Genomic DNA, 21,962 nt, shown 5'->3' on the forward strand with positions numbered 1-21,962 from the left:
TCTTGGGGACCCACGTCAGAAGAATCAAGTCAGTTAGCAAGAGCGGGACCCTAGGCATCAGGAGTTTCCAAAGTTTCAAAATTTTTCAGTGTGTACACACCGTTCAAGAGCAATTGCTCAATCCCCAAGGTTTCCAACTTTTTCAAAGAACCTCCTGTGGTTCTCACAAAAATGCAGGTTTTGGTTCTGAGTTCTGGGGTAGGAGTCTACAATCCTTAAGAGCCCCCAGGGAGGTTGTCTCTGCAAATCCACAAGTACACTTTGGACAGCCAGGTGCTCTGTCCCATTGTTAATACACACGCGTCTACATCTATCTTTCTTCTAGACTTTTAGGATGGACTAATAATAGTGATGGAGAAAGAGTCATCCGAATACTGTGGATTCATTGTTGTAGCTGCTGCTCTACTGCTGGGAGGAGACACCATGACCAAGGCAACTCTTATCAAATAAAGCACCTAACTGAGGGCTCGCGTACAAGTTTAGAGGGTTAGCCCATGATCATCATGGCAGGAAACAGGCTGACATGGCACTAGCGCAGTAGCTGAGAGCTTTACATCCTGAAGTCAAACTCTTAGTATTTGCTGATGATATGATAGTTTACATGAGCGACCCCAAAAATTCTACCGATCAGCACAATATTGGAAAATTGTGATTTATTTGCCTGTGGCCTTCAAGTAAATCAACATGAAGGTCTACTTGCTCCTTCCCTAGGATGACTGCTGGCGATGATGATGATGATGGTCTTGATGGTGGTGGTGATGGTGATGATGCTGATGATGGTGGTAATAATGACCTAATGATGATGATGCTGATGATGGTGGCGATGACGATGGTGATAATCGTGATGATAATGATTACTGACATCTCAGTCTCATGAACTACAGAACAACCCTAACATCTCATGTTTGTTTTCTGTTATAGTTATTAATGTTGGGTTTAACCACTGAACCTGTTTTTGAAAAAAGTCATAGTATTACAATTAGCTGTCATTTCTACTCATCATTTCTGTCTAAATGAAGCAATCATAGAGATCTGAGTCAGATGGTTGCAAGAAAAGAAAAGCTTCCTATGCACTTCCTATGCAGTGGTGGTGCATGACTTCAATCCTAGCACTGGAGAGGCAGAGGCAGGTGGATCTCTGAGTTCAAGGCCAGCCTGGTCTACAGAGGGAGTTCCAGGACAGCCAGGGCTACACAGAAAAGCCCTGTCTTGAAAACTTCCTTATTAACCCTCTGTGGTGGTTTGAGGGAGAATGGCTCCCATAGGCTCATAGATTTTCAAATCTATGCTTAGTTACTAGGGAGGGGCACTATTTGAAAGGGTTAGGAGATGTGGTCTTGTTGGAAGAAGTGTGTCACTGACGGCAACTTGAGGTTTTAAAAGGCCCAGTCTCTCTCTCCCTGCTGCCTGGGGGTCTGAATATAAAACTTTCAGCTACTTCTTCAGCATGATGTCTCCCTGCATGCAGCCATGCTTCCTGCCATGCTGGTAACGGACTAAACCTCTGAAACTGTAAGCCAGCCCTAATTAAATGCTTTCCGTTATAAGAGTTGCTGTGGTCCTGGTGTCTCTTCACAGCAATAGGACAGTGACTAAGACACCATCCTCTTCAGATGCCGGGGCTTTAAAACAAAACAGGAATCTTCTGTAAGCTGTGGGCAGCACTGTGGATATGGCCCCAGAGGCTTATATGCTAGGGGCCTGATCCTCAATACATTAAGAGATATAAGAACCTTCAAGAAGTGGTTCGGCCATTTGGGGGGCATCACCTTGGGAAAGAATTGATTTTGGCTCCTGAAGTCAGTTAGCCTCCATGAGAGTAGGTTGTTTTAAAAGTGGGGAGACTGGCCAGGCATGAGAGCACACACCTTTAATCCATCACCATGCAGGGGTACATAAACAGACCCCAAATAAGAACAACAAAAAAATGAGAACAAAGAAAATGACTGCCCCCCCTCCAAGTTCCTGTTTCCCCAGGTGACTCATGGGTCCCCACCACATCTGCTCACACCAGTACATCTCCTGCCAGGAGGCCTCACCACGTACTTGTGCCTCCAGGGGTTAACTAGTTAACCCTCTTTATCTCTGAGTGTGGGGTGGTGGTGGTGGTGGTGGTGGTTGCTCATGTGTGTGTGTGTGCGTGTGTGTGTGTCATCAGGGCATCATGCCCACTAGACAAACATTCTACAACTGGCCACATCCCCAGAGCAGAAAGGCTCGCTCCTTTAAGAATTATGCAGCCACTGCTCTTCTGTTACAGCAATCAAAACTAGGCTAGAATAGGAGTCCACGGCTTTTTAAAAATAGGATTTTTATAAGGGAATGAAATACAATCAAAATTGACTCAGTGTTCATAAATTTAAGTTTTACTGCCTAATCTAAAGAGCTAAAAACAGACCGCTGGAGAGAACTCAGTAGTAAGGGAGCTTGTAAGAATGAGGGCCCAAATTTAATGCCTAGAGCTCGCAGTTAGCATTTATGAGGGAGTCACGTGATTTTCGAAGAGGCTAGAAATGGAGGGACGCGGATATGCAGCGCATCCTCTGTGGCAAGATGCTGACCTCTTCCTCAGCCAACACAAGCTGCTCTGGGGCCAGGGGGATTTGTCCTTGCTGCTCTTGCTTTCAATTTTTTTAAAACATTGATTTGTTTATTTGGTTGTTTTAATAGACAAAATAAAGTGTAATGTTCACATATTGGTTTCTAATGTCCTTCTTAATAAAAAGACTGGGGACCTCTAACAAAGATGGATGGTCCATTTCCTAAGACAGAGAGAATACAGAATAAGCTGGAAGCATCTTGAAATGCCAAGAGGTAGCAAGACACCAGCAAAACTACTAGTGACCAGAGTATCTTAAGGAGCAAAGTGCCCACTGAAAGAGCTTCCAGTGGATGAGTCTGGACCACTATGAGCACCAGTGTAGTGCCTTATTACAGCACCAAGTATCTACACAATAAATGTCCACAAGTCCATCTGCCTTAAGTAAATGACTGACAAAGCAGATACGTAGAGGAACAAATAAATCTCTCATGAGCAAGCCTCCAGTCCTCTCTAGGAGGCGAGCACAACTCCCTCCCTGGTCTTCAAGGATGGGCTGTGCATGATGAATTCCTTCTAAATACTGCCGTGTGGAAACAGAGGGGACACCTGACACTTGTCACCTCAGCCACAGGATCCATATCAGCAGGGGTACTGACAGTCTGTGCTTCTGATATGGTTAGACAGAGATGTCACTGTACCTCTGTTGTCCCCACACAACCAGTCTAATATTTGGGGGAAGCACTAGAGATCACCTATGAAACTCCTTAAAACCATTCAGCATCAAAAAATAAGGAAAAGCTAAGCAACTTCCAGAGACAGAGGAGCTTAAGAAAACAGGATGACTGAATCTGAGATTGTGCTGGATGGGACCCAGAACAGATTAGAGAAATGTTCATACAATTACAATGAAGTATGGGCTCGATTTATGACAATAGATTATCAGTTTGCTGTTTCTGATTATTGCTGTTGTTGTGTAAGATGCTAACAGTGGAGGAGTTAGGATCTGGGGTAGGGTGAGAATCTCTAGTACAAAGTAGAGAACCTACTGCAAACATTAAATGCAGAATCTGTTGAGTGGTGAGTGGGGTGAAGATATAGAGGGTAAAGAGGACCTCTTCCTGGCAGCCCCCGAGGGGAAGAGCCCAAGGCCTGCTGCCGAGATCCCTGCCCAGCATGCTGGACTAAGTCTTGGCCTACAAAGCCAACAGCCCTGATACATCTATAGCTGGTGTCTTTTCCTGAAGCTCAAAACCTCGGTCACACAGGACGGTGACATCTCATCCAGGGCACTGCTGTTGGCGGCTGTTCCAGAGTAGCCAGAGCAAGAAGGATAACTTCGTCTGTGTTCCCGGCCCCCACATTCCTTAAGGACCCGTTTCTTTCATCCTGGCATGCACATTCTTTGTACATTCAAAACTCCCTCAGGGTTGTAAGGGGAGGCCCTCGGAAAGTACAGCTAGAGAAATTGGATCATTCACTTGTTTAACTTCGACTGTATTCTAAAATCTTGCCTGGTAACATGCAAAATGGCTCCAATAAGACATATATATGATTCCATTCCTGGGAGCGAGCCTGCTGGACCCACAGTTGCTTTTTCACATCTGGGAGAATATCAGCTCCCAAGAGACAGAGGGGCTGGATCACTGGATCTTGGCTTCCGTCAAATCGGGCATCCTAATTTAAGAAGCTTTGCCTCAGCACTTAGCCAAGGAAATAAAGCTGTGTAAAGACAATGTACTACAGGCATCAAGGTGAAATCATCAGGGAGTGGGAGGGCCACACCTTTCAGAGACACAAATGGGTAAGGGGTAAGGCTGGAGTTTCTCCTGCCAGCTCCGAGTTGAGATTCTTCCTGGGGTGGTGTTACACATACCGTGGGGGCTCAACGGGTTACTATCTGAGATTCTTCATGGGGTGGGGAAGAGAGATGTCATCTCCTGACACCAGAAGCCAAGAAAAGAGCAGTGAAGAATGATACAGCCTGTGGATACAGAGAGAGGAGAGAGAGACAGAGAGACACAGAGACACAGAGAGGCACACAGAGAGAGGGAGAGAAAGACAGAGACAGAGAGACACAGAGAGACACACACAGAGAGAAAGACACACAGAGAGAGGGAGAGAGAGAGAGGGGGAGAGAGAGACACAGAGACACAGAGACACAGAGAAAAACACAGAGAGGCACACAGAGAGAGTGAGAGAAAGACAGAGACAGAGAGACACAGAGAAACACACACACAGAGAGAAAGACACACAGAGAGAGGGAGAGAGAGAGAGAGAGAGAGAGAGAGAGAGAGAGGAAGACAGAGAGACACAGAGACACAGAGAAAAACACAGAGAGGCACACACAGAGAGAAAGACACACAGAGAGAGGGAGAGAGAGAGAGAGAGAGAGAGAGAGAGAGAGAGAGAGAGAGAGAGAGGAAGAAGAAGAAGGAAGAGGAGGAGGAGGAGGAGCAGGAAGACTAGGGGAAAAATACGAAGACTGGAAAATGTGGGATCAGAAACTTGACGTGTTCACGAGCCTCACTGCCCACCATACCCTGTGAAATAATAATTTTTCAGTAGGAACTACGCATTTCAAGGGAGTCAAGTTTTGGTGCTTCAGTAGCCACAGTCAAAATGACCAGGCCTGTTGTTTAGAAAGGGAACACTGGACACATGCCTGCAGGCATCCAGCCCCCAGCAGAACTGCAGCTGTGGGGTGCCCGGCCCACTCACATTAGTCCATAAGAAATGACAGTACCTCACTCAATATGATGCTTTCTAGATCCATCCATTTGCCTGCAAATTTCAAGATGTCATTATTTTTTTTTCTGATGTGGAATATGCGTTTGTTTGCCTTTCTCTTGTGCATAGTGAAACCAAACAATATTTGTTGGTTGTTGTTTTTGCTTTTGTTTTGTTTTTCAGTGTGGTCGTAACTCTTAACCCAAATTTCTGCCTAGGCATCTCTGTAGCACACGGGAGAACTTTGCCCTTTCCTGCTGACGTCTCTTGGTTGTTTCCCAAGCTGGTAAATAAATATGAAAGTTCTCTTCCATCCAGAAGTAAAAGTCCTATAGCAACAGTTTATGCCTCTTTCTGTAGAAATTTTGATTTTTATAGAATAATAGGCATTATCTAGCTGTTTAATAGATATTTGAATTTGCAAATTAATTGTTAATTATTCAACAATAATTTTGAATCTTATTCTTTATACTGAGAGTCAGTGACTTCTGAAATAGACTTTAAAACTGTTCAGGAGGGAAAGGACAGGAAAAGCTTAGTACTGTAAGACAGGTCATTTCCTCTCCTGATTAATAGTCATCAAAAGAATGTGATGAAAGAAGTGGATATGTAAAATAATAATTGACAAATTTCCTGGAATAAAATGTCATTGATTAAAAAAACAGAAATGACAGTACAATCTTTAGAAATTCTGCAAGTTGATAGTTGTGGTGATTTGAATGAATATGGCCCCCAGACATTCATGGGGAGTGGTACTATTAGGAGGTGTGGCCTTATTGGAGGAAGGGGTGGGCTTTGGGGTTTCAGATGCTCGAGTCAGGCCCAGTGTCGTGTGCTTTCTCTCTCTTCCTGTTGCCTGTGGATCCAGGTGTAGAACTCTCAGCTCCTTCTCCAGCACCATGACAGCCTGCGCGCCACCATGATGACAATGTACTAAACCTCTGAACTGTAAACCAGCCCGGGTTAAATGATTTCTTTTATATGAGTTGCCGTGGTCATGGTGTCTCTTCAGAGCAATAGGAACCCTAACTAAGACAGAAGTTAAACACAGGCGTGTTTAAAGTTTGAGGTGCACAGATGCACAGTTGAATTAAGTACATCTTAGTACTGAGTGCTCAGAACCCCTCCCTCTCCGACTGTCTTGCTTTGCGTCTGTACTGCCCAGGGTGGGCTGCTGGGCCATTTGTCCCTGCTCTGTGCTCAGGTGCATTTGTTGGTGGCTTGGAGCTGACAGCAGGGTTCCAAGGCCAAGGTATTTTCACCTTGTAACATTATACATGTTACAAATTAAACTGGTTTATTGTATTGGTTTACAGACCTAAGAAAGTGACCAGAACATACTTTAAAATGTTGGTTTAACTTGAAAGTGTGTCCCACATTGTGGCTGTCCCATGGTGAATGACACAAAAATTATAAAGCTGTTGTTATTTGTTTGTTTCTGAAAGCTGGCTTTTAGTTCACAGCCTTGACTGTTTGAAGATATTAAAGTCAGTGCGTCTACAGGACAGAAGCTCGGGTTTAAGCTTCATGCAGCCCCTTCCCGGCCCCTTACAAAGATCATGGAGCTCTATCGTCGAAATATAACGGAAATAATTTACCTGCTAATCTTTGAGGAGTTTCTGAACTGAGGACCTAACCAAGATGCTAAGAGGTAAATATTCCTTTCGGAACAAAGAAGGCTGTCATCCTGTCATCGTGGCTGAGTATGGCTTTCTAGAACCTATTTTGTTAACAGGTGATCTGCTTTCTTTGCCAAGGTGACGATGGACAGCAAGGTGCAGTGGTGAGCAGGCCCCAGTAATAAGACAGCAGGAGGCCTGAGGCTGCAGAAAGCTCAGACAGAGGTGCCATGGGATGGAGCATGGACTCTGGACTCCAGACGACTGACATCTGCCCTCCAGCTTGGCCCTTCCTTTTCTGCCTACAACTTGCCCATGTTAGCCTGAGTCTCAGAAGCCGTCAAATGCCCCACTGTCAATGAGACTCAAGTCTGGAAGAGAGACGCCTGTGTGGTTCTCAGGCCAGAGAGGGCTGCTATCGATGTAGGGACAGAGGGAGTTGGCAGAGTTTCTGGGGGTGACAGCAGCTAGCACAGGCCCAGGACAGTCAGAAGAAAGAGGCAGCCAGGAATTCAAAACCTTATTGATCACTTACCACTAATACCAATGATCACTGTCCCTGATACCAGTGATCACTACTACAACGTCATTAGTGACATTGCATTCTGTAATCGTGAGTGGTGTCCCTTGCGATAATACATTATCAGATTGTAGAAATAGTTCTTGCCACCCTTTCAATATCTTCCCACGCCAACTGCCTCTGCTTCATGTCTGACGGTAGAAACAACTACAACCGAACTTTCAGGGACTGCTTACAGTCAATGTAAACAGCCTTTGATGGAGGGCACGGGAGAATTCCCTTTCCTTTCTTTTAAAGGTAGTTTTTGTTGATTCTTTAGCAATTGCATACTTGTCTGTAATTCATTTAGATTCTATTCACCCCTCTTGCCCTCCCTCTGGAGCCCTTCCTCATCCCGACACATCTGCTTCCTTCTTTCATTTCAATGATTTATTTATTTGTTTATTCATCTGAGACAGGGTACTACTTGGTGCCTTGTCTCAAGTCTCTGGATTCAAAGAATCCTCCTGCCTCCAGACAACTTGGAATACAGACCTGTGCCACTGTGTCCAAATCCCAGAACCATTTTCTTGGTAATAAAATACAAGCTCTTTAAGGTTGTACCAAGTCAGACCTTCCTTTGCTTAGTTAGCCTTTTTTAAAAATTTTTTTTGGAAAAAAAAAAGGAAAAACAACTTCTGACTCCCCTACTGTGTCCCAGATACTTAATTGCCGAATTAGTGGCCATTTGGTAAGTGAGGTGAAACTGTACAGTTTGCTTGCTGGCTCTTCCACAATTAGAGTCCTGTCATCAACAGTAAAATGGGGTGTCAGGAACTGGGAAATCGCCAAAGTAAACTGGGGGGGGGGGCAGGGAGCAACTTTATTTTGCCGACTGGGAAGATTTTAAATCCCCAGCACCTGTCAGTGTTGATAAGAGTCTTCTCTCGCCACTATGGATTTTAGAATAAAGGGTAGTCTTTTGAGGAAATCACTTCAGCTCTGTGAAGGCGTCACGTGGCTCTTCCTGTGCCACCACGGACGGGTGACAGGGTCACACAGACCCTGGTTTGGAAGTATTCTAGGACACCAGCTTAAGGCTTGGGGTGTTGTCTGGGGATGTGTGGCCTGAGATAAAGTCCATGCATTTTCCTAACTCTCTGGGAAGTAGACTCAAAAGAGAACTATGGCTTCTTGTCCCCACAAAAGAAATTCTTGGGAAAGGGAGAACAGACCTACTTGCTTTGAGCAGGGTTTGTGTGTCAGTCAGCCAACCTAACCTGAGTCCTGCTCTGAGGTGTCCCTGGATGTTGGGGTGTCCCTGAGTGTCAGGGTGTCCCCCTTTTAAGAGGGAGGAAACTTGCATAGTAAATCAGGTTTGTTCCATGGGCTGAATGGCCACTTTTCCTGGCCCAAGAAATTCTGTGTCTGTTTGTAATTTTCGTTCTTGGGTCACAGTCCCCAGGGGACCAGGAAGAAGGCCAACGAAGCTTGAGTGTGTTCCCTTGGAGCTTGGGCTTGCTCCCTGGCTCTGGGAAGCAGAATGTCTGCCCTATTCCAGCCCTCCCAATGCAATTCCCAGACTCCAGCAATGGCACAGGTAGCTGAGCAGGTAACAGGCAGGCGCAGGTATCCCGACCAGCTTCTGAGAGCGGACATACACATTCAAAGCCAACACTGCCACGGCTGAAAGAGGGTTTCCTGTCAGAAAATACCCTGACAGAAGACTGACTTCTTTTGGTTAAGAAGAGTTTTAAAATCTATTTTAAGATGGGCAACAGTGGAGTACACCTATAATTCCAGCACTCCAGAGGCAGAAGCAGGTGGTTCTCTGTGAGTTCAAGGCCAACCTGGTCTATAGAGTATGGTCCAGGAAAAACAGGGCTACACAGAGAAATCCTGTCTGGAACAACAATTTTAAATACTGTGGGCTAGCGAGGTGGCTCAGCATTTCAGAGAACACACTACTCTCACATAGTACCCAAATTCTGTTTCTAGCACTTATTTGAGGTGGCTCACAACTACTGGAACTCAAGTTCAGAAGAAGCCCATGCCTCTGGCTTCTGTGGGCCCCTGCCTTCACACGCACATACCCACACACAGACAATCCCTTCCACATATACATAAGCAAAGAAAATAAAGGGCTGGAAAGATACTCAGCCTTTAACAGCACTGGCTGCTCTTGCAGAAGACCAAGGTCAGTTCCCAACCACGGGACACTTCCCACTGTCTGTAACTCCAGTCCCAGGGGATCCCACACCCTCTTCAGGCCTGGCACACACACACAGTGCACGGACATTCAAGTGAGCACTCATACATATTAAATAAGAATAGATAAAATCTCAAAAAACTAAAGCAAATGTATCTCACGTAATTTTGAATAACCAGCCTTTCCCCTCCGACTGTCTTTTTCCCTCTTCCTGGCGTTTGGGAGGACTGAGAAGAGGGAAAGGATAAAGGTAGAGTTCATTTCCCACTCTTCTGCAAACCCTTTCTGCTGACCTGGAATAATTTCCACACATTTTCCTAATGCTCGGGAGTTAATTGCCAATTTGCATTTTGGTTGTAGTATCTGGGCCTCATGATGGAAACGCCAACTTTTATTTCAAGAGAAATAGGTGGAAGACGCTACTAGCGCTCCTCTCTGAAAGCCCGAAGGCCCGCAGAGGACACCCTGACACTCTTTTTTTCTGTTTCCCCCGAGTATCCAGTCCTTTCATGATCTGTCACAGCGCAGGGGCTGGCAGGTGGGTTTGGGCTGGGTTATAGGCTTGGGATCACGTCATCAGACCTGCCACCCATCCACAACCTCACCATATCGTTAGTTCTTTTGATAATCTCAGGATCCCGATGGTCACGGATCTGCCTCTTTGCAGCCAAACTTGACAACAGCATCTTTTTAACGTAGGAAATGATAACGGCCACCCTATCGTCCCTTGCTAAGCCTCTGTGTGGGGAACCTTTTCTGCATCCTCTGATGTCGGCCTGCTCACAGCCTTACTTTAAATATCTCAGGAATAGCATTGGCTTCTGTGAAGACGGATGGGAAATAAGTTCTAGAAGTGGCTTCAGGAACCACCCTGGCGCATATAGACAGGGGACAGGTGAGTGTTTGGAACTCTCATGTAGATGTAAGTTTAATAACGCATGTTTAGCAACAGCCTAAAATCTGCTTGCCTTATAGCTTCCCCTTCTGGTGTGATTCGCTTTCGCCACTTGTTAAAAAAAAAAAGAACACGCAAGAGCATGCATTGATGCATTGTGGGCTGTGCTGTCACATCGATGAGACCTTGTCTGTCACATGCCGCACAGAGAGACTTATTTCCTAGCCTGTCTTTACCCAGGCTCCTGCCTTCCATAACCTTTGGCATCAGGCTCTGCCCAATGCCCCAGTGCCCCAGCCCAACATGACTGAAGAGAAGGAGATGGTGGAGGCGTACCTTGTACCTGGGTTTCCGCCCTCTCTTCTTTGGGATCGTCACTGCTGGTACAGAGCCAGCAGATGCAGAATAAAGATTACGGACTGCCATCTGCGCTGGTGTGGAGTGAAGGGGAGGCCGGCCACGCTTCCTCCCTGGGACCTTCTGTGTCTGCATCTCTGCTGGTGCCAGTCTTACTGAATGAGAAGGCAAACCACACGTGCAAGAGAGGTCCTGGGAATTAGTCCAGACAGAAAGCAAAAACAAAAACAGGAATGTCTGTTTGGTTTTCAAAGCACATAGCCCTATCTGTGCATACCTACCACTTATGGGAGCAAGACAGGGATGAATGGAAGAGAGACAGGCACCACTAGGCTGCAGAAGACAATAGACCCCTGGATCCAGACACATCTAATGTTGCCATCAGAAACTGAATGCTTTCATGTCTTAATTCAATTCTGGACTAACAAAGTAGTATTACAATAGTATTTAAATGCTATACATGACATTTCTATCTTTATAATGTTTAATGTAAAATAAATCAATATAATATATTATATTTAATGTCATTGTATTCATAAACTCATCCATTCCCTCCCATATTTAACATTCATTCTTTGGTTTAATTACAAATTGTCTTCACCTCTTTTTCTCTTGAAAGGAATTTAACAGTACAAGTTACTTTCATTAAAGCATGACATCCTTTAAGGGTTTGCATACAGAAATGTTCATTTTAGCAATATTTAGAACTGCAGAAATAAAATAGGTACAACCCAAATAACAATGCATAAAGGAACAGCTAATACATCTGCAGACTAACACTGTCAACTGGCTTAAAGCCTTTAGCAACGTATTTTGCATAACATGATGTTGGGTGACGTATAAAGATGATCTCAATTATGCAAAAATTTACAAGGTAAAATAAATGGAAGGAGGCCTACTAAAGGTCACCTAGAATAAGATGGCCAGATTGTGGGCAACTGCTCACAACACACAGTCCTTTGTACACAGCCAACAATATTAATCACAAACTGCTCAGGTAGAATTTCATTTGTCTTGAAGTCAAAGGTCGTTGATCAACCTTGACCAGAGAACAGAGGAATTGGAAACTCAGAGGTCAGATATCCTGGCATGGTCAGGAATGTGTTGAGTGAGGCAGAGTTTTAGACTTTAACTCAGAGGCAATGTTAGGTGGTGAAATCCACTTCTACAGTATAGTGGAACCTTCCAGAACCTCCCAATAGTGGAAATGAAAAGCTTTTGCTGACAAATCTGCAAGTGTTAGAACAGAAGCTTCACCATGCCTTGGTAGGGTTAGCAATGCAGGGACTTGATCCCTTTACTTGAGGAATAAAAGGTAAAACACTAGAAATTCTTTTAAAACACAATAGGGGAAGATTTGGTTTTGGAAATACCATATTTGGTGGATAGATGTTTTCCAGTGTAGGGAATTGAACGTACACACCATGCAGGCATTTACCACCAAACCGCTCTTCCAGCTCGGTAAATAGAATTCTAAAGTAGAGATATTCTTATCTTACACACTGTTGAATGTTTCAGATAAGGAAACAGGCTCTTTCCCTACAACACTCACACCTGCCTGTAACTCCCCAGGCCACTTCTGGTTCTTGCAGGCACCATGCTCAGAAACATAAATCCTCATCTAGATACATATATGTACACATTGTTTCAATTAAAGAAAAAAATAATTTACAGCAAAGAATCAGCCTGATAAAGGTATTGGTTTTCTTTGTTTCTGTATATTGAGAAAAATATCCCATCTCACTGATTTAAGAGACTTTTTTATTTTTTCGTATTAACATTCCTGGAACAAAGTTGTCCCTATAGCACTTCAAGAAGATCAGAATTCCAAGGCAGTAGGGAGTGTCATTTTAAATTCTTAGTAAAGCATAAGATAATGACACATCTTGTAATTGACTACATCTTAGAGTCAATGAATTGTGATTACTCTATAGGAATTCATAACATAATCTATTTCTGGACTTGGCATTTATGCTCCTTGGCAGGAACAAAAATGTTCACTGGTACAAAAGAGGCCAAAAGCATTGATGGATCAACAAGAACCGACGAGATCTGGTTAGGCGGAAGTCAGCCTCATTTTGACCTGCCATTAGCAAATTTCTGTTCCTTCCTTATGAGTTTTTGGAGTTTAGAAACAGAAGTTTTTCTTATCGTAGAGGGTATTTCTGCACCTTTCTACTTTGTCTTTAGTTTTAAAGTTTATTTTTGCTTTGTTTAGCTTTGGTTTCAAGAGATAAGGTCTTTCTATGCAGCCCCAGCTGTCCTCACGTCCCTTCTGCCTCTGTCTCCCGGGTGCTGGGATTCCAGCTGTGTACTGACATGCCTATCCTACTTTGCCTTAGTGTGGAAATTAACAATCTGTCTGATAGCATCAGTGTCAAGGGAAAGCAAGAGAAAAATCTATGGGTAGGGATGGAGGAGAAAGCCCAGTTGAAAAAGTGTTCATCTTGCAAGGTAAGAATCTGGTCCCATCCCCAGAACAAGATGGACAAGCATAGTAGCTGTGCTGGTAATCCTAGCTAGCATTGAGGAGGCAGAAACAGTGGATCTACCTGGGTGGCTCACTAGTTGCCAGCCTAACCTACCTAGCGAGCCTCAGGTCCCAAAGAGAGACCCTGTTTCAGAATTAAGGTGGACAGCACCTAAGAAAGAGCAGGGAGGTTAATATCCAGCCTCCACACTCTTCTGTAAGCACACAGGCCCATGCATGTGTATGTGCACACACACATAGTTAATAAATAAATAAAATGCAATAATTTTAAGAGAAAATGAAGTTTAAAAGAATATGAACTAGAAACAAAACTTAACTTTCCCTAAATTGTTTGATATAACAAAAATCTTCCCTAGAAAAAGAACTTATCAGTTTAACCAATTTCTTTTCCCCTGTCATCTGCCTCCTTCTTCTTTTTAATGAAGAAAACCCATGCCTCGTGCTGCAGTCCACTTCCACAGAAGCACCAGTCTTGGGTGGTGTGAGAGCCCTGCCAAATACCTAGTCTGATACATGATGCTAATTGATCAACAGGAGCCATTGTTGATGGAGTGGTGGGTACCACAGGGAGGGGAGAGAAAGCCAGAGGCAAGAAGAGTCTAAAATTCCCTCAACCTGCCATTCCTGAATGATTGTTCACTTTACCTGCTGATCTGGGATGGGTTCACCCACGTTCATGACAGACAAATTCAATGTTAAGCAACAAGGTGACTTACCTGAAGAATAAATGAATTTATCAGAACCATTGAGGTTCCTCTAAATGTCTCTATAGGGTAATCTTAGAGCTTGGAGAATCACTAGTAAGGCACATTCACTTTTAATAACAGGCCAGATGCTTTGAAAAAGTGGGGGAGAGGGAACTCAGGTGCCCCAAATCTCCCTTTCCAAAACTAAGGTATGGGTTGAAAAAGAGAGAGAGAATGAATCTAAAATAATAACACCAAAGATGAGGAAGGGCCTCAGCTTTGGGAAGCAGTGGTAGCAAGACACATGAAATCCTGTTAGGGAGAGCAGAACTCTGGAAGACAGTCTCTTAGGGAGAGCAGAACTGTGGGAGACACACAGTGAAATGTTATCATGCTTGAATAAAGGCTCAGCATTGAGATATGTAATAAAAGGCTGCCTTCTAGAAGGAAGAGTCACTCTGTGCCTTAAGCAAAACAAGAATAGTTGGGTGATATCAGGCAGAAGTCTGATCTCCAGAATATACAAAGAACTCAAGAAATTGATCACCAAAAGAACACATAATCCAATAATAAAAAAAGGAGTACAGACCTAAACAGAGAACTCTTAACAAAGGAATATAAAATGATTGAAAGACGTTTAAGGGAATGCTCAACATCCTTAGTCATCAGAGAAATGCAAATCAAAACAACTCGGAGATTCCATCTTACACCTGTAAGAATGGCTACGATCAAAAACACTGATGACAACTTATGCTGGAGAGGATGTAGGGAAAGAGGAACACTTCTGCACTGCTGGTGGGATGCAAGCTGGTACAGCCCCTTTGGATGTCAGTGTGGTGATTTCTCAGAAAATTAGGAAACAACCTTCCTCAAGACCCAGTAATACCACTTTTGGGTATATATCCAAAGGATGGTCAATCGTGCCACAAGGACATGTGCTCAACTATGTTTATAGTAGCTTTGTTCATCATAGCCAGAACCTGGAAACAACCTAAACGCCCCTTGACTGAAGAATGGATAAGGAAAATGTGGTCCATTTACACAATGGAGTACTACACAGCAGAAAAAAAATAATGCCATCTTGAAATTTGCAGGAAAATGGATGGAGCTAGAAAACACTATGCTGAGTGAGGTAACCCAGACCCAGAAAGATAATTATCACATGTACTCACTCATAGATGTTTTTAAACATAAAGCAAAGAAAGCCAGCCTACAAACCACAATCCTAGAGAACTTAAACAACAATGAGGACACTAAGAGAGATTTATATAGATGTAACCTACGTGGAAAGTAGACAAAGACAAGATCTCCTGAGTAAATTGGGAGTATGGGGACCTTGGGGGAGGGTTGAAGGGGAAAGGGGAGAGGCAGGGAGGGGAGCAGAGAAAAATGTAGAGCTCAATAAAGATCATTAAAAAAAAGAATAGTTGGTTGTAATGATGCATGCCTTTAATTTAAGCACTTGGGAGTCAGAGGCAGGCAGATCTCTGTGAGTTCAATGCTAGACTAGTCTACCCAGTGAGTTCCAGGAATCCCAGGGCTGCATAGTAGGACACTGTCTCAAACAAGCAAACAAACAAAACATAAAAAAGAAAAGAAAAACAAGAATAAACAAAAATTCTAATGAAAACAAATATACTTAAAATTTATTAAGAAAAAAATCTAAAGAAAAACCAAAAACACATAGCCAGGGTTATTTGCAAATGTATTTATAATGGTGAAGTGTTGTAAACTATCAAGACACCCTCAAAACAGCCTTGAGTTGAATATTATTTCAGACTTATAAGATGGAATATTTTGTGGTTTTAAGCGTGTGTGTGTGTGTGTGTGTGTGTGTGTGTGTGTGTGTAAGAGAGCTCATCTACAATGTGTGTATGGCTTTATGTGGAATCTGCAGGGCTTTATAAAAAAGGCTAGGTCTGAGAAAGAAAAGTCTCAAAAGGTGGGAGGTGGTTGTCCTTGGGAAGAAAGAAACTGCTGTGTGGTTTTTACTTCCTTTTGTGTGCCATTTTAAATTGTTTGAAGTTTTAATCAGAGACAAGTATATAAATAGAAAAATAGACAGGGTATGAACGAGTTTCATTCTGAGTGCTCTTTCTGATGCAGTCTCTCTCTCTAAATAGCCGTTCGCTTCCTTTGTTTCCTAACGATGTTGTTTGTATCCTGAGCCACTCAGCTCCACTGAGCATCGCCTTAGATTCCGAAACAAAAGCAGTTATAAAAGAAGTTGCTTTGACCAAGGCTGAGAGCAACACTACTCTGCTGGGGTACAAGGAGTCAGAAACCAGTTTGGCTTTGTGTCTTTCCAGCAAAACACAAGGAGTGGGTTTCCCTAGGGCCTGTGATCTGCTCAGCCACAAGCCTTGATCAGTTATACAGTGTCAGACACATAGTCCCCCTGAGAAGCCAGCCTCAAGTCCAATCAGAAGACAATTGGTTCTCCTCCCACAGTGAAGCCACTATTGCACCAGGTGTCCCGACTGGAAGGATATCTGTAGTGGGCAGCGTCCACAGCTGGGCCTCCCAGGTTCTTAGTGGCTTCCACTCTCAGCCTTGGTCAGAGAAGCCTCTTTCTGCGTGAGTAACGGTTAGCACAGAGCCTCATAACAGGTCCAAATGCTAAGAATTAGAGACTATTGTGGACTCAGTCCTAAATGTGACATCTATATCAGCGCCTTCAAGACACAGGGGACATTCTAGAAAAGGGGACAGAACTATTCTAAGATAGCCACAGCCTGTAAAAGAGCGGTGTAAAAGAGCGGAAAGAGAGAGAAGAAGAATATGCGCAACTAGACAGTATAAGCCATGTGAGCTGCTAGAGCATCAAGGAGGGAAGAAATCAGTTCTGCTCGCAGAGTCGGGAGGGGTGGAGCGGGAGATCAGAGCACGACATCAGAGGGTCGGGAGGGGTGAAAACGGGAGATCAGAACATGACATCAGAGGTAGGACTTTCCCAGGCAGAAGTGCCCAGGCAGGTGATGCATTGGGGCTAGGCAGGGATATCTGGTGGATGATTGAAGTAAATGTTGATAAATATGACAGGCAGAAGATCCATGGCCTTCTGAAAGTACCAAGAGGCAGCAGGTACAGGGTCTTGAGTCTCTGCTGGACTCTTAAATCTTTTCCTTCTGTTAACTACGAGGAATGTGTCTGCCCCCAGTGGTCTTTCTTACTAGCCATTCAGAACATTACAGAAATCTCTTTCCATCTTCTGTGGGGCCCCATGATGAATTCACTGTGACCCAATGTCTTTCATATGCAGCCTATATACACCTAATGCCCTAATAGCCCTCAGGCTATCGGGGCTGTACATGAGTGATTTCTGACGATACAGGCTCACTTTGCCACCTGTCTAAATCCAGTCGTCCTTAAAGGTGGCCCGAGAGCTCAGGCTTCAGAGACATTTCCTCCCCTGCACTAGTCTCTCAACCCCATCACCCCCTCACATTGTTTGACTAGCAGTAATCTGATTCTCACAGTTTCCTCATGTTTCGTGTACGTCAGTGATGTCCGTGCATCCCTGGAGGCCAGAGCCCTTGCTCCACATATCCCTCTGCCCTGAAACATCTGGCTCAGTATTGCACCTGCAAAGAGCACCCAGCACAGGAGATATGGCAGTGTGTATCTACATTTGCAAGGTTTGGATAAAATGTATCTATTTGGATGAAATGTGTCCAATTTAAAAGAAAACACGTTGAAGATGAACAAAACCTTCACATCGGGGTGAAGAAGTATCTCGGTGAAGCGGAACAGTGTTCATACGCACCAGGCCCTGGGTTCCATACTTGGTGCTGCAAAAACGAAACTAAATAATGAAGAACTGAAATAATTGCATATGACAAGAATGGGGGCAAAAGGGCATGAGAGGCATCTCAGGACACATATTTCTTTTATGTGCATGTGGACACACACGTGTACACATAATTAAAAATAAAACAAACCTTTTATTAAAAACCAAGGAATAAGCACAATAATAGAATCTTAAATTGAGAAATGAGTTCTTTTAATACACACTTTTCCCAATTCTGACAAAATTTAGCTAACAGAAACCAAAGCCAATACTCATATCTATTCATTTCTAGCATTAAATTTTACTCTGTGAACTTGTTCTTTTTATTTTATTTATAGGATAAATAGTTTATCCTCAAGAGTACTTCGAGACAGCTGATTTCATATTTTAGAGACAAAGAAGGGTCAGGGTTAGCCTGATCATCTGATGAGTGCAGAGACAAGGACAGTTTGAAGGGTAAGAAGGGGGTTACTAAAGGACAGAGAAGAAAGATGCAACGGCTTGTGCATCAGCCATGAGAGAAGTGATACAGCAGCCGGATATGCTCTGTGTGGAGGCAATAAGTTCCCTTCAGCATGCAGAACTCTTAGAGAAGCTGCACCCAGAAATAACTGTAGTGATTATAATATCATTGAAAGGTGGACAGAATAAAATATCATTTGTTTTAGTTGGTTTTATTAAATGTGGGGGAACTTATTTACAGCCGTCTGTTCCACTGATTAAGCATTAATATGTACTTGTCTCTAGATTAAATAGAGAAGGATCAGTGCAATAATACATTGTGAAGAAGAAACAGGAATTGAACCTAGAGCAGAAAGGACTTGTCAGCGCTCTTCTCCCCATCAGAACCAAGGAGGAGAGCTCACAGGGAAAGGCGACCCGCCTTCTCACAGCCTGGAGGTGCTGGCGTGTGCAGGCTTGCTGCTTGAACCTGTAGGATGGGAAGCTTCTGGATGTGCCTAGGAAGTAGAGGGAGGCTGTGGGACCATGGTGCCTCCTTGCCCACAGAAATAGCACCCTCGCTCTGCTGTCGGGGAGGCTAGGTGTCAGAGGCCCTGGATCCTTTGACAGGCCACGTGCTGAGGACAGAGGATTGCGGAAGCAGCCAAACTCATCTACTTTTGACTGAACCTATTCTCCTTCCTGCTGTCGAGGAACTCCCTGCCCCAGCCATGAATGGTAGAGCAGTTGTAGGGATAGAAATCAAAGGCCGTCTACGTCAGAGGTCAGGAAGGAAGACGTCATAATGCAAGAAGAGCACATGTGTGCAGTAGGATTTCAGACCCTGCAGAATTTGAAAACACCGGAGGAGTGGGTAACACGAGAAACCGATGCACCATACATGTACTCAGAGTTGACTGGCTGGGAAGCTGCTCAGCTGTACCCAACTCTTCTTCAGTCCTGTTGGCCAGCACAGAAACTTCCCTGTAACTCCAGTTCTGCTGACAGGGCCCGTTGGCTCCTCAGAAGACGACTCTGAGGTCAGGGAAGGCGGGTAGAAGACCCATGAGTGGCTGGCCTTGGCTCCTCCAGGTTTCGGGTACCCACTCCTTTTTATTTCAACACCGCGCCATAACCAGTCTTACGCTTCAAGGGACAGCCTCACAGAAGACAACACTCTGGAGATCTTGAGTACTGGCCTGGGCCTGATGCCTCCACTTCATTCCTTACGAAAGGGAGCTGCCTGCCTAAGCCATGTCCCCTGGTGCCTGTGACTGGGCTGCTGTCTGGATTTACTCTCTGAGAGGTGATGGCCTGAGCTTGGAAAATGGGCCTGGGAAGAGGAATGTAGCCCCTTGCTGTGGGATCAGTCACCAGTCACACACAGGAAGCAAGACGAGGATGCCTTTCTGAGAAAATGTACCAAGCACGTGGCTAACCATAGACGAGAATTATGGGTTGCAAGAACTAGTTAGTAATAAGCCTGAGCAATAGGCCAAACAGTTTATAATTAATATAAGCCTGTGTGTTTATTTGGGACCAAACAGCTGCAGGACCAGGAGGGACAGAAACCTTCATCTACACCCCCTCTACTTTGCTAGCTCTCTGCCAGAAATGCCCTCCTGTCTGGCTCAGGGTCCTAATCTCTACTGAGCGATCCCTTGAGGTCCTCTGCATCTTGAACCAAGAGGTGGTTGCTGCATGGACTGAGACTGAACACCCAGCCTCTTATTTTGACTTTTCCGTCACCATGAGGCCGTTCCCCTCCATTAAATACTTATTGTCTTAGGTAAAAAAGAGATTTCCCTGAAGACATCTGCGAAAATGACAGCATGTAATTCCCTTAGGCAGGTCTTTGATGATGGGACGAAATGCAGCCTTGGGAAAGAACCTCCTTTGGGAATGTTCTGTCTTTGCTACTTCAAAGGCTTGAGTCTGCCTCTCTCTTGCCACAGCTGGAGATGAGCCCACAAGCAAGTTTATGGGTCTGGGGTGGGGGGAGCTGACAGGGAGAAGATTGGTGCTCCCCAGACTCATCGGTGAGAAAAAGGAGAGGTAATGATCTTCAAGGTAAATGCTAAAATTTACATAGTGGCATGGTGGTGTGCTCTCAGACGGTGGGCAGAACGAAGCAGATATAAATGCATCTACACATCCCTGCAGGGCCCCTCCCTGCTTAACTATGGTTTTGCTTTGGGGAAAATCAGTTACCCACATTCTGAAACTATCACTATAATACAATGAGCTATTAGGATACATTGAGAGAAAGATCGTAGTCACATAACTCTTACTACAGCGTATTACCATGTCAAATTTTGTTGTTAGTTATTATTGTTGCTCTCTTACCGTGTTTAATTTATAAATTTGGCTTTCTCATGGGCATGTGTGTAGGAAAAAAGACTGTACACACAGTACTACTTGATGTTTCAGGCGTTCACAGGGGTTCTCGGAATGCACCTCTCATGGTGAAGCACAGATATGAGAAGTCTCTGTGGAGAGTTCTTACACGGGAGCTGCTGCCTTGTGCTGGGGTGAGGAGGAAAACAGAATCCGGGGGCTGGAGAGAGACCTCTTTCCACACTGTTTTCTAACTTGAACGCTGTTTGTATTCAAACGGTAATAAAATCAAGTGTAACTTTGAGGAGAGAGTGGCTCGGACCTCCACAGCTGTTGCATGCCAGGGTCAGCTGCACTGGCGTGGGCGAGGTGGGTGGAGTAAGGGCCTCTGAACCATGAAAAGATTGCAAATTATGGGACAACATGTGAGTACTACATTCATGAGTCTTGTACGCTCACTGTGTGTGAGCCTTCACACTAACCTGGAGGCCTTCTGATCCTTGTGAGTCACCTGACTAGACCACACCTATGCCCATGGGCACTGATGGCACCCCAGGCATAGTGCTAGGAACCCGTGAAAATGACCACGGACCAGGTTCACATAAACTCTACTTTTGACTAGCTGACAGACAGACATGTTACTCAATGCTTCTGAGCTTGCTTCGCCCTCCCTGCCCTCCATTGGTACAGGTTCAGATTTCTGAACACCCCGTGGAGCAAAACTGACAGACGCAGCTGGTAAAGACACATGGGTGTTTTATACTTGAGTCCAGGCTCATGTCGAGTTAAGGGAGCGATTCAGGCTCACATAATGAAAGCAAGGAGAGCCCTGAGTTCCCAGGTTCTGACTCAGACCAAGGCAGAAACAAAGCAGGGCCGATGTCTCGGTAGGGGTGGTGTGATGCAGCCGAGCTGCCCTGCAGCCTGTCACCTAGAGAGGTTGAGGCATAAAGCAGTTCCTCACAAGCCTCCAGCCTTGTGCTGAGTGGAGGAAGATTGGGGGAGTATCACGGGGCTTTCTTTCAATAGGTTAGCTGCAGCCAAGCCTGCCTGCCTGATCCACTGAAGACGTTCAAGGTCACTGGGAGCACCTGGCTGGATCCTGTGCCCTATCTTTGGGAGCTGAATTCTCAGTAGGAAGAAGAGATCATCACACATGACATAGCAGAACATTTCTGGGACTACTGGATCTCAGGGATGGGACCAAAGAGTTCAGGACAGTCACACTTGCAGCACACCTGGCCCATCAGCTCCTCCCTACCTTGCCATTCCTGGGTTGTCACAGCCTGGAGCTCCCTGTGTCCCTGGCCCTGGAGAATATGGAAGCTAGAAACCCCGAATCTGCAGCCCCTGGACTCCACATCTCCTC

General features: G+C 44.7%; 1 protein-coding gene across 4 annotated transcripts in view; it reads right to left on the reverse strand.

Moving 5' to 3' along the window:
• The window catches only part of Scml4 (Scm polycomb group protein like 4), a 106,023-nt gene that overhangs the window by 33,776 nt on the left and 50,285 nt on the right, over window positions 1–21,962 (reverse strand). For 3 of the 4 annotated variants that reach the window (XM_085690855.2, XM_048425051.3, XM_048425057.3), the window contains exon 2: window positions 10,828–11,040. The exons of the other annotated variant lie outside the window; for it this stretch is intronic. In XM_085690855.2, the coding sequence (XP_085546981.1) occupies window positions 10,828–10,983 (156 nt within the window). In that variant the 5' untranslated portion in view covers window positions 10,984–11,040. The remainder of the gene's footprint in view (window positions 1–10,827; window positions 11,041–21,962) is intronic. 4 annotated transcript variants of the gene reach the window in all.

The sequence above is a fragment of the Myodes glareolus genome, chromosome 1 (genome assembly GCF_982192425.1).
Source record: "Myodes glareolus chromosome 1, mMyoGla1.1, whole genome shotgun sequence".
NCBI lineage: Eukaryota > Metazoa > Chordata > Mammalia > Rodentia > Cricetidae > Myodes > Myodes glareolus.